The sequence below is a fragment of the Callorhinchus milii genome, unplaced genomic scaffold (assembly GCF_018977255.1).
Source record: "Callorhinchus milii isolate IMCB2004 unplaced genomic scaffold, IMCB_Cmil_1.0 Scaffold9, whole genome shotgun sequence".
Lineage (NCBI taxonomy): Eukaryota > Metazoa > Chordata > Chondrichthyes > Chimaeriformes > Callorhinchidae > Callorhinchus > Callorhinchus milii.
In genome coordinates, this window is record NW_024704750.1 from 18,596,810 (window position 1) to 18,609,919 (window position 13,110).

The following is a 13,110-nucleotide window of genomic DNA, read 5'->3' on the forward strand; positions in this document are numbered from 1 at the left end:
CTCCTCCCAAATAAACCTTGCAGTCACACTTCACTCAACACTCACTCACCGAAGAGTCAACAATTGCTGGTGAGTCATTTTTTGATGGTCCACATCTTGTTCCATGAATCTTAAAGGATAATGTGTGTGAGAGAGATATTAATGTCCATTTATCCATTTCTGTTCTGAGTTAAGATGCACAAAGGGGTAAAATAATGCAATGTCTCTAACACCAGAAAACTCTGGAACTGTCCTTATAATGGGAATTCACTTTCTAAGCACGTTAGTGAACAGCTCATTGTTTAACACCCAATAGTTGTGGCAGTTCACATACTTTGAAGAATTGATCAAAGTTCCTTAAAAATGATTTCAAATCATATTTGAAGAACAATCGACTTGTCAGTGTAGAACAATATAACTGATTGTCCACATCACAGCGCCATCGGCCCACTCGCCGGTTGTATTCTAGAATGGGTCGTGGAGAGAGACTTGATGAGATTGTACTACATTTGGGATCAGCTGCTATCAAAACATATGGTCCCAATTGGCACATCTTACATCGATATTGCTACCTGGCGTTACAGGTCTGATATCGGCAACAATCTAGAAGGGAGGTCCAACCTTGTAGCTGCTGAGGGCCGGATGCCCTATTTGAAAAACATCCGCGGACCGCATAATCAGGATTTTTGTGTTTTCCTTCCAGAAACGTAACATAACATTTAAGGGTTATGGAGGGAACGGGTGGGCCAGATGAAATGGAGAGAGGGGGGCGGATGAAATCAGCCCATGGGCCGGATGCGGCCCGAGGGCCACCTGTTGGACCAACGTGACCTAGAGCAATGGATAGATGGATATTGAAGGACTGAATAATTGGACTGAATAGATCTTGTGGACCCACAACTTGCATGCTCAATTTAAGACCAGCCTTTTCGTCCTTCCCAGCTGTTAGGTAATACAAATTTTAATAAGCATTTATTGTATAATCTTTTATAAAAGCCTACTTCTTAGTTAAGGGGTGCTCTGCATTCCATGTGATGTGGGCGCAGTGTGACATAGGATCAAGCCTTTAGATTCTCACAGCGACACCCAGTCTGAGCGGCAACATTGTGGGTAGAATCAGGTGAGGATCAGTGTTTGCAGGTGCAGTAAATTTACAGTGCATCTGTGACCTGTGGCCCCTTTAGGCTGCCATCATATGTCCAGTACTGCCCCTCGAGCCAGTTCCAGTGTTTGTATAAGTCACTCGTTTAAGTTTCATTCTAAACAGTATATTTTCATTAAGAGCCAACAACACACTGTTGCTGCTGTGTGGAAGAGGTGTACACACATTATTGCCTCGCTATGTGGAAATGATGCTTCCTGTGTACATTACAGGCTTGCTGTGTGAAAGGGGGCGTCATGTATATACATTAGTCTTGCTGTGTGGAAGGGCATCCTGTATTGCAGGTGCTGTTATACGTAACCGATTTTAATGAGATATGGATTGGAGGTGGCCTTTCAATAAGCTGAGGACCTTAACTGTGAACTTGTGGTCGACTAACAATGGCTCTTTACTGCACTTGCGAGAAGTAAGTGGTTGTTGTGCACTGGCTGAAAAATGCATCTGCTACTTACTGAAATGTGTTCCCAAAATGCACAGGCAAAAAACACTTTACAGTAATTCCTGTGAAGCTCTTTGAAACGTCTCGACGACGTGATAAGGCGCTATATCAAATGTAAGGATTATTATTATTGCTACTGGGTATTGTACAGGGATGTCAAATCCTAAGATCTCCAAAGAAGCTGTACCTGTCAACATAGTGGTCATATCATCAAGTGTGAATGTGATGCAGCTTGTTCCTAAACAACAATAGCAACATATCTGCTAAGCTTCGGGCATCTGCCAGCATTCTCCAGAGGTTTTAAAGTTGGCAGTTTCATTCCCCACCTGTAGCTGTCAGTCACTCAAGCCAAAATTACACTATTACAGAAGAAATAAAGAGGTCCTCATGGGGAGTTTTCAAGTGGTAACCCTAAGACCTAAGACCGGGAGAAATCACAGATAATGTGGAGCTCCTTCTACATTAAACGTCAATAGGCTTCAATGCCCTTCCACAGAAGCACACTTGGTCCATGTGGTACCCTGTCCCTACATTCTTCCTTCTTACTCTTTGTGAACTGAACATACCAATTTTGGTTGCAATTCATGTCAGAGCAGAATTGTGGGCTGATGCCCACTACCCATGTTTGGAATCAAACTCATAGATTACAACTCAAGAGATAACTAAGCATTTGAACCTAACCACAAAAATCCATCCGATTAATTCGGTCCAGCAGAATAGGGAGGTCTGCTGGCTAGAGAGTAAACAAGAGATGACAGCTTTCTTCAAAGAGTAACTGCTGTGTGTCATCCTCTCCCACTCTCATCTCCCGACCTCCGGCAAGACCTTAACTGCAGTATTTGGTTCAATTTTCATTCCGTTCCAAGACTGGAGATGGAGGACAAAAATATCCCACAAAAAGATTTTCATTGCCGGTATTGGGGCTTTGCCAATCAAGGCCAAATGACTGCCTAAGTGAGCACTTGGTAGGGTTCATTTCCACCATCTACACAGTAAAACTCCAAACCCACAGTATTTATAACACAAGAGCCTAAATAAACTTCATCCATGAAACGGCCCAATGGCTCTCTCATAAAAATGAAGATAAACACTCAAGGCACTCAAGGTGTTAAGAAAGCGGTTCTTACGAAAAGAATTGAGTTCCTGGAGAGGTTACTCAATGAGGTTACACTGCTACAACCCTTAGTTTGCACACGACCAGCGTTAAGGGTCGAGCAACCAGTTAGGCTTGTTCCACACAAGTCCTGAAGACATTTGAAAGGAATCCTGAGGTCAAGGAGCTCCCCACTCCCTTGTTTTGCTTTGAGTTTCTGGTTTTGGAACTCAGAAGCTTCGCCAGCGTGGCAGGAATGAGAAGAGGGAAAAGCCACGTTCTTTTCCAACGATGCCGTTGGGATCCAGGAGTTAATGAATGAGCCTTTGAAGGAAGAGGAGCTGCCGAGAGATGGGATAGAGAACAGCCACGTATTGTCCTGGAGTTCTGTCGGAAGCGCTGCTTCGTGTAGAAAAAGGCAATAGCATCCGGCCAGCGGCGTGCGTCTTCAAACCCGTTCTGTTGTTCCCTTGTTTAGTGCCATTTGCAACACACTCTGATGCTTTTGTGGTGCGGGGTGGTGGGTGGAGGGGTTGGTGTCTGGATCTCATCTTTGACCTGGCATTGCCCTATTCTCTTCTGGGTCAAAGATCATAGCAAAGAGGAGGACAAGAAGTCTCCACCAGAATGGCTGGTCCACGTGGTTTTCCATCCTGTGATGCTGTGGGGAGAATAAAATGATTTTGAACAATTAAAGCTTACGAGAAATAGCCACCCTACCATTTGAATTTAAAATCTAGAATTAATCTGTTAGTCGCGCAGCGCTCTGAGATGCTATCCTGCTTGATGGGTGCTATATAAATGCACGTTTTTGTTGTAAGATAGGTAAACTGGGTTCATTCAAACCTGCGATGGCTTTCAAGATCATTTTCAAATAGCCGTCACAGAATTAAACACTGGGTGCAATTATTTCCCTGTGCTAAGTGTGATTCTACAGGAATCTTGAAGCTGCGGACAGTAAACCTCACATAAGCCATATCAGTTGGGACTATACATTTAATATGACTTAGGGAAAGTTATCTAGAAGATAAACTCTTGAACGCGACTTGGGCAGATGTACGATTTAGAAGATTATACAGATCAGACTTATGCGAGTTCTACTGTATTTGGGAGTTGAGAATATTAGGCTTTATGTGCGTGCACACATACCCACCTACAGACACACACACTTACAGAAATCCCAAAAGAGGTCAATGGAGACCACTTAAGAGAAGCTGAGAAAGTGAAACCTGGCACCCAACCGATGTGTGGCTCAGTGCCACTTCAGGAAGATCACTGTGTAACTCAAACTCAACAGCCTCTTAAATCGATTGTACACTTGCCCTCCAGCAGTGCTGCCTTTTGTTTCCAGTAAAATTCACATCACATTCACATTTGAATACACAGTACAGCAAGTGCCAGGCAGGTTTATATTGACATGCACCATCATTGCTAGCAGAGGGATTTGTTTTCCCTCTTTTTTTAATGTTAGGAATTATTTTCCCTTCCCTTTGAGTGCACAAAGTGCCAGGACTTTGCTCGGGCCAAATTAAATCATGACCCTGTGCTCCATTCTAACCTATCGTCTGAGGAACAACTTCAGGCTGAACAAATATCTGAATTTACAATCAGCACTTTACACCAACCTGTCAATGTGAAAGATTATTAAGGACTTTCGATCTTAAATATGAAATAATTATAAAAAGCAATGCATTCAATGAAGCAGTACTCCAGCACCCACACTAACACATTGTGCAGCCACTTTATATTGCAGAGTACAACACAGACCCTTCTGTTGGCAGGTTTAGCCCTGTCAGAAGACTACTGGTGCTGTGTTTGACCCTGCTGACACTATGGGGGTGTAGCTCTCCAGAGGTTGGAGCGATACACAAAACCCAGCAAAGATTCTCCTGAGTCTGTACAAAGTGACCTCTTTCTGCAACCCTGGGCTCAGAGCCAAGTGTTCCACTGAGCTAATCTCCAACACAGCTTTACAAAACATTGAGAAATCAAAACAAACTTTAGTGCTGTTTATCTCCACACGTCGCAAGTAAAGATTCCGTGTTCTTGTATTTTCCACCTCAAGGGTGTGTGTTAATACAAAGGTTGCTCGACTGACTGCATTGAGTACATTTCCAGAGTGATGATCAATGTAGTGAGTGGTAGCTTTAATACTCTTAAATGCTCGGGAAATGGGATTTCCCCCAAGGCTCCGAGACTCTGTGTTGGTGAATGGTTCCACAGCCCCCTTTGATACTTCATACAAGTGTCCAGTTTTCATGTGAGATCAGTGAGAGTGTAGCATCACAGCCCAAACAATTGACCTTCACCTGATGTCCATGCATGCATACTTTGGGAGGTGGGGGCGGGAGAGGAGAAAAGAGGAATCTCTAGAGGGATGAGGAGGAGTGGGCAGCCTGGCTAATCCTACCCTTGTTAGCCCAGGTAAACTGAGGACAACTGCCATCCGTTGCCCTGCTCACAATGACCTTGGACTTTGTATGCACTAGAGCTACACTGGGCAAAGACTTTACTTTGAGCAATGGAAACAATGACGTTTCTTGGCTGGGAAGGCTCGAAAAGTCGGTAATATGGTCGTCGAACAGCGCAGTGTTCGACGTTCTGGACCGCAGTGTTGTCACAAGTATTTAAAGCAAATCTGGCATTGAATTTAGTAGCGAGTTGTCACATCTCAGGCATAAATTGAAAGTCATAATCAGTGCAGAGACAGTCCGAATGTTCCAATGTTCAACCCCAAACATCTTACAACAGTGAATACAAGACTCCAGAACTGATATTCAGTAACTATCAGTACTTGAGGATATATTGGAAACAGTAAAACATCTCTCGGGGCATTAATTCCTCACAATTCACCTGCAGACACACTTCATTTCCATTGTGTTCCTTGGAGTGTGTATGTGGGAGAGAGAGTGTGTGAATGAGACAGAGTGCCTGTGTGTGTGGGCTGGGGAGGGGGGGAATCTATATGAAGATAAAAAGAATCCTTGCACACACTCCTTGATAGGGCGCTTTCACACCAGGATGATATCTCAAAGCACTTCACTGATTTATTGTGAAGCGTAGTGACTGCGAATTGTGCTAGCGAACCATAAATCTAGAAAAGCAAATCAAGAAGTGGTTAAATGCTTGGGTTTGGGGTTAGGATTAAACCATGAGATACCGAGAAAGGTGAGGACTTCAACAGTCTTGAGATTCTGGGGAAGAATGAGTTAGAACAGGCAACATTGCGTTAAGTCTCAATTTCAACAAAGTGAGGATATATACCATTTACCCATCCTAATCAATTGTTCACACTAGGAATTTAACAAGCGGCTATTTAGGAATGACAGAGTCATGGCATGTCTTTTCACACGGTAAAAAACACACCATTCTCATCTGTTGCAGTGATAATAATAATCCTTGCATCTGATACAGCGCCTTATCACGTCGTTGAGATGTCTCAAGACCCTTCACAGAATCTATTGTAAAGTGACTGTAACTTGCGGGTGAAACACGGCAGCCAACTGTGCACAGCAGTGTCCCACAAACAGTCATGGTTTGAGTGACCATTTTTTGGGGGGGAGGGATTATTCCTCCTGGAAAGTGATCCGCCAATCGACTAACAACCAGGTTCCGATTTACTGCTAGGTAAACAGAAGCAGATCAGTAGCAAGTCAGCCGAACTTATGCAATGTAACGTGAGGCACTGGTCAAGAAGTTTCACCCGTCGCTTTATATGGTGGAAGTACTGGAACATCTCAGCCCTGCGGGCTGCCTTGCTGCGGTTTATGCGCAGGCTGAATCAGCAACAAAAGGGGAATGAATCATTCATTTGCCTTTGTGATTGCAGAGCAAAAAGAGAGTGTGTGTGTGTGTGTGTGTGTGTGGAAGGGGGGGAGGTGCGCCGGGGTGGCTGGCTCTAGTCAAGATAAGGCACGCAATTAAAGTATTAAGCATGGAACCCTGCTCTGTCCACCAGGAACTTTATTGCAGGTGTTCTGCACCACTAACAGCCTATCCCTCTGCCAGCACCCCAGGCACAATGCAGGCATGAGCTCATTTCAGCAGCTAGAACAGATTAAGATGACAAACAAGCACTCCCTTTAAAGGGGGCTGTGAGCAGTTAGCAATCTTTCAAAACACAAATCTGTTGAAATGTTTTCTAATTACATTTAACATAGGCGCTGACTGGCTAGGAGGAGTTACTGTGCCCAACGGTGCAAAGGCGCTGGAATAACATCAGTAAGCAAACAACAGTAACACAAAGCATTGACTTGCTGGCAGGAGTTATTAAGCTTGACAACAATAATAATCTTGCATTTGATATAGCACCTTATCACGTCTCAAAGACGTCTCAAAACGCTTCACAGAATATACCGTAAAGTGAATTGACTGCATATTTTGTGGGAGAAATGCGGCAGCCAATACCGCACAGCAGTGTCCCATAAGCAGTCGTGGATTGAGTGCCAACATAAGTATTTTTTTGAAGGGATTACTACCCCTGGAAAGAGATCCGCCAATCCACTAACAACCGGGTTCCTACGTACTGCCAGGTGAACAGATGTGTGTATGGGGAGTAAGGAAACTTGCCTAAGGTTTCGCCCTGCCCAGGAATCGAACCCAAGTCCTCTCGCTTGAGAGGTGAGTGCTCATTAATCCTCCACTACTGTGAGAGAGCTGAAAAATACATTGGTAAAAATTGTCATTAACAAAGGGTTCTGGCTCTGAGCCCAACTGTGAGAGGGAGCGTGATTATCAGCAGCAGTAAAGATACAGCCAGTAACATAAGGTGTTTGCTGGAAAGAGATACAGAGACTGACGGTACGAGAAAACTGGATTAACATTAGTTCAGATTCAGATTGTCATTAATCCATGAGTCACTTAATCAGTTTTAACGTTGATTTATATTTCTGGCTTTTAAACAGGAATTTCCTGCCTGCAGCAACTCCCACTGACATAAGGTTTTGATTTCAGTACAAAAGAGATACAGATGAACCAGCTGCAGTACGTCCAAATGCCCAAGCCTCGGAAACTGAGATAGCGACGTGAAATTCACTGCTTCGGGTGTACAGGGTAATTTCACAAATCATTCCATTTAGTTCATTTCAAACACATCTGCTCCCATGGACAAGTAGGAGTTTGGTTTGGCTTTAGAAAACATCATCCTTTCTGAAATGTTCAGCAGGAATATTTCATAACCGCCACGGTAGCCCATGAAATGGTGCCATATTAGCTCGCTGTTTTGTCTGTTGCTTGAAGGAGCAGGGTGACGTGAGGCCAGAGATATTCAATGCGATATGTGGCTATGGGATTTGTGGTTGAGTGTTAACATGTAAACACAGCCAGAGTAGGGAAAGGCAGATTTAATAGCTCTTCTATTAACCCACTGCGTCCCCAGTGCCAGTCTTCGTAACTCCAGTGCCAATGCCCGTACCCCCTTAGTGCCACAATGCTAGTCCCTACCCCCACCCCTAGTTCCAGTCCCTGCACCCTCAATGCCAATCCCCAACGTAAGTCCAGACCCTGCTGCACTTATTCACCACGAGTACCAAGAAAATTATTGTTTAGTCAGAAAAGTTTGAGACTTAAAGGGGCAGTGCCATCTACTGGGGAGGGGAGGAGGTCAGCCATCGCCAACATCAATGTGAACTGCAATCTTTTCAAGAATACTATGGTGGACTGAAGGGACAATGAGGGTTGAACACCCATTCTCTGCCCACAACACTGACCTCTTATTGTCGTGGTATTTCCATTATAAATGCAGGACTCAAAACATAGCCACTGTTGGCAAACAACGAAGGTTAGACCCTCGTGTCCCTGACCGACTGACTAAGTAAACACTCCACCCAATATGCTGTAGAGTCGCACAGATCTGATCATTGATATGTGATGAGTTAGTTGATCTCAGCCGATGAGTGCTACCCTGGGGATCATTGTGGTTGGGCTTGGGAGGGAAAAGGAAATCAGCCTAACTTCCTTGCCTTGATCACAGTCCAAATTGCATGTGTGAGGATGTCAAAGATCAGAGGTAGCTATGATCACCCCATATTCTCTGTCTGGATTCGTACACGAGAGCTGCTAGTGCACAGGGAACAATACACCAGCGGTCACCACTTACAGGCCGAAAAGTGGATGGGTAAATGGAGAAAAAAATGGATCATTACCACAGCAATGTGTTTAAGAATAGGTTTATATCCAGAAATATACTGAGGGTTTATATGTACATATGAGTGTGTCAAAGAGTGGGTGTGCGTGTGTATGTGTCGTAGAAAGTAAGGTACATGTGCTCATATGTGTTTTAATGTGTCACGGGAAGTAAGATAAGTGGGTTGAAAGTTATCTGTATACATGCGTGTCTGATTAAACACGTTTGTATGTGGGTGTACATGTGGCTGTATACAAACACATAAGTACGTGTCAGTGTATATATATATATACACACATACGTGTACGTGTCTGTGTATATACATGTATACGTGTGTACATCTGTGTATATACATATACAGGCGTATGTGGGTATCTGTTCATTGTGGGCAACAAGGTAGCGAGGGTTGTCTAAGGCAATTCAAGTTGGCAGCTAGAGCGATGACTCAGGCACTAAATATAGGCAGACAAACACAGACGTACATGCAGACAGAAGCAGTCACCACAGGGCAATCTGTCACACGCACCATGCACAATTGCATCATTGTACAATCGTGCCTATCGAAACCTACTGCTGATAAGAACTCACTGTCTCCTAGTGAAACAAGTTCAATGCTCCCAATCCATTATCACCCTCTGCCTGCTTCTCTACAACACAGAGGTTCCTAGTGGAGGAAAGAATATTTTAAAAATCAAACAGTGCCTTTTTTAAAAAAAAATCTTTTTAGGGAAGGGAAGTTTCTCAAAATACAGAATGTTAATGTTGGGAATCAGAATTTGTTAGCTCTGAAGTCTAAGTTAATTCAAGTTTTTCTTTTGCAGTTGAGGCTGAATTCAGCAATTTACCAAATTACAATAATAATCCTTGTATTTGCTATAGCTCCTTATTACATTGTCAAGACGTCTCAAAGCGCTTCACTGGATATACTGTACAGTGCAGTGACTGTGTATTTTGAGGGTGAAACGTTTACTTTCCAACTGATGGGCACTCACTCCAAGTCTGGATACAACATTACCGGGTCAGGATTAGTGTGGTCAGAAACTCCCTCTATTCTGCCCTCAACGATGTGGTTTGTCATCCTCCATGGCTAAACATTGCTGGAGAGTTTCCTCACCAATTTAAAAGAGAAACAAGAATGATCCTCAGTGTCAGAGGGTTGAGCTACGAGCAACAATTAGACAAGCTGGGGCTCTTCAGTCTTGAGTGAAGACATCTCATATATGACCTTAATGAAGTATATCAATTTTAAATGGGATTCAAAAAGTAAACCCAGATCAATACTTTAAGAAGCACCAATAAAATAATAACAGTAATCCTTGCATTTGATATCGGGCCTTATCACGCCGTTGAGACGGCTCAAAGCGTTTCACAGGATATACCGCAAAGTGGATCGACTGTGTCGCTCGCATTGTTGGAGGTGCTGTCTTTCAGTTGAGACTGAGCTCCCTATCAGCCTGGTTTGAAAAATCCCATGGCCCCCATTCAAAAAGAGAGAGGAGTTTCTCCCAGGGTCCTGGCAAAGAATCCCACAAATAAAACTGGTCACTCACTCCATGACCGTTTTGAGACATGGTGGCAATTGCCTGTTGTGTTTGCTTACAAATTACACCGTTGCAAAACCTTATAATAAACAGTGTGAAGTGCTTTGGGACGCTGCTATGCCAAATGCAATGGTTATTTTTTATTAAGCAAGGCTTGTGGCAGCCAGCGAGAAGGCCACTGGAAACCAGCAGCCAAGCGGGGTTGGCCTCAAACACATCCAAGTACTTGCAGGATTCGTTATTTGTTAATCCAGCCAACTCGACCCCAGAATGCACTGTACACTGACTTAGTCGAATGGAACAAGAATAACAGTGGAAAGCTGCTAATGCACCGATTGTTAAATGTGACGAATCTTTCATTGCAGTGCCGAAGCCCTTATCAGAAACTCAGTGAAGGGTTGCCACCCTTAGTGAGCAATACATTACAGGCCCTATAGTGTCAGGTCACATCAGGCGGGATCATCCTGGTATCAATGACACATACGCTGCAGCCTACACCGCCTCCACGAGGTGGTACCACACTCGCTGGTCTGCTTCATACAGAGAGTAGCACATGGCTGTCAGCTCATGCACAAAGTCTCAGTAGTTCAGCCAGAGGAGACTCGGCTTAGCGAAAATAAACCACCTCGCCTGACTCAACAGCAATTTACTTTTCCATCGATTATGTCGTCCTGAGCCGCCTTAAAAAAAAATGTTGGCTAATTTTACAACTTTATTCTACATTGTTTTAATGCTGAAAAACAGCGTATCCATTCTGTGACGATTTACCCAAGGCCACTATTTGCTCTGTAACAGACATTCACATATCCCGCCCATTTATCCCCCCCCCCCACACCCACTCTGCTGGGTGGTACGACACAGTTCCACAGTCCCTCCACCAGTCCCCAATGGGCGAGTGAGCAGAAGCACAGAAACCACCCCGAGCAGTACGTTTTGCACTAATCGGGGGGGTGGGGGGTTGGGGGGAAGCAAAAAGAAATTTAGAAAGGTGTCTTGATTGTCCGCTGCTTTGGTTTCTGATAGGAGAACATCGCCCCCTTTACATTACTCTCACTTCTGTTGCTAGTGCAAATTGAATGCTATTTGCCTACACAACAACGCATTCAACGCATTTCCTTTTAAGATGAGACGTCTTGATGTGAAAAGCTGCTATATTCAATGCAAGTGTTATTTTTCTATTGCCTGATCATTATCGCTTTTCCGAGTGAGGCGAGTTCAACTAGGTACCGTCTGCCTTGGGAATCAGGCTGGAAGACACTATTTCATAGCGGAGGGAATGTCAACCCCATTTATTGACAGATTATCTCACTGCTATTTGTGAGACATTGCCTGGCAGATGAGTTGTTCATACATAACATAATCCCAGTATTTGCATTTTTTTTGTATAGAACTTTTCACCTCAGGAGGATGTCTCAAAGTGCTTCACAGGATATACTGTAAGTGTAGCGACTGTGTATTTGTGAAAAAGCGCAGCAGCCCCATTTACACACAGCGATGTCCTACAAACAACCATAACGTGATGACCAAATTTTACCTGAGGGATTGTTGGTCAGGGCACCGGGAGAAACTTCGGCCTTTCTGCCCCCACCCTTTGGAACTCCATCCCACAATCCCTTCGCCTCGCCCACTTCCTTGCCTTCTTCAAGGCACATCTCAAGACCCTCCACTTTGACCACGCCTTCGATCACCCTCCTACTCTCCACCCTCCCTGATCCCAAACCCCACCCCCTCGCTCAGGTCCAAATCCCTGGGATGTCCTCCTGACTTGAAAGGCGCTATACAAATGTAATTTTGAATTGTATTGTACAATTTGCCTCAGTATCCCTGAGCTCCAGAGCGGAAAAATAGTCAGATCGTGTGCTGGCTCTCACCAAGATAGCATATGAAGAATGTAACTGAGGAAGTTAGCGGTGAACCAGGGAGCTGAACCCAAGCCAAGTCAGTGTCTTGAGGTGAGAAAGGAGGCACAATGAGTACGAAAATACAATATCTTATACCTTAGGTACCCGCCCGGATCTGGCACTCTATATGTATGATAAATGATTCCAAAATTAGTTAAAATTACCAGACAGTGATGTGGTGATGAAAACGTGTCAAACCACAAGGCTAACGCCACTATCTAACCGAAACAAACCTAGCCTTGTGTTTATAATTTTTTTTTAAGTCATCCTCGTGTCTAAACACATCACCGTGTTTAAGAGTATCCCAATCAAGCTGTGAATTCCACGCATCCCAACCACACATGGAAATTCCAGAGGTAGATCGTTGCAATGGAATGTTGAAGGCTTTACAACAACAACAACAAAATTACACTTATAGTGAGTCGTTCACGTCAGGAGGACATCTCAAATCACGTCGCAGGATTTACTGTGACATTTAGTGACTGTGTACAAGTGCTGACATACTCAACGTATGTCACTCCTATTAGAAGATAGTTAACACGAGGGGTTTTATGGCTTTGTTTTACATGAAAAAGAAACCAGTTTCACACAGCCCGCAGAAAGGTAATAAAAATCCTGGAATAAGTCATTGCTTGTTCACCCACAAAGGACTAAACACTGGCCTGGCGTCCAGTATCAGTCTCCTCTAGATACCAACCATCTCTGACTGGCATACTACCAATACACTTAATTGCGGGATAAGATTATTTATGTTGACTATGATCGTTATCGGGAGGCGGCCAGCATATTAACAGGCCTGCGTGGAGCCGATTTCTATCATCACATGACTGGTGCTAACCCACATCTGTCTATGATATACTGGAGGATTCAA

General features: G+C 44.0%; 1 protein-coding gene across 2 annotated transcripts in view; it reads right to left on the minus strand.

The window, feature by feature from the left end:
* Positions 1-1,667: 1,667 nt before the first annotated feature.
* Positions 1,668-13,110, minus strand: part of bmf2 (BCL2 modifying factor 2) — a 31,364-nt gene continuing 19,921 nt past the window's right edge. For both annotated transcript variants that reach the window (XM_007893194.2, XM_007893196.2), the window contains exon 4: positions 1,668-3,334. In XM_007893194.2, the coding sequence (XP_007891385.1) occupies positions 3,221-3,334 (114 nt within the window). In that variant the 3' untranslated portion in view covers positions 1,668-3,220. The remainder of the gene's footprint in view (positions 3,335-13,110) is intronic.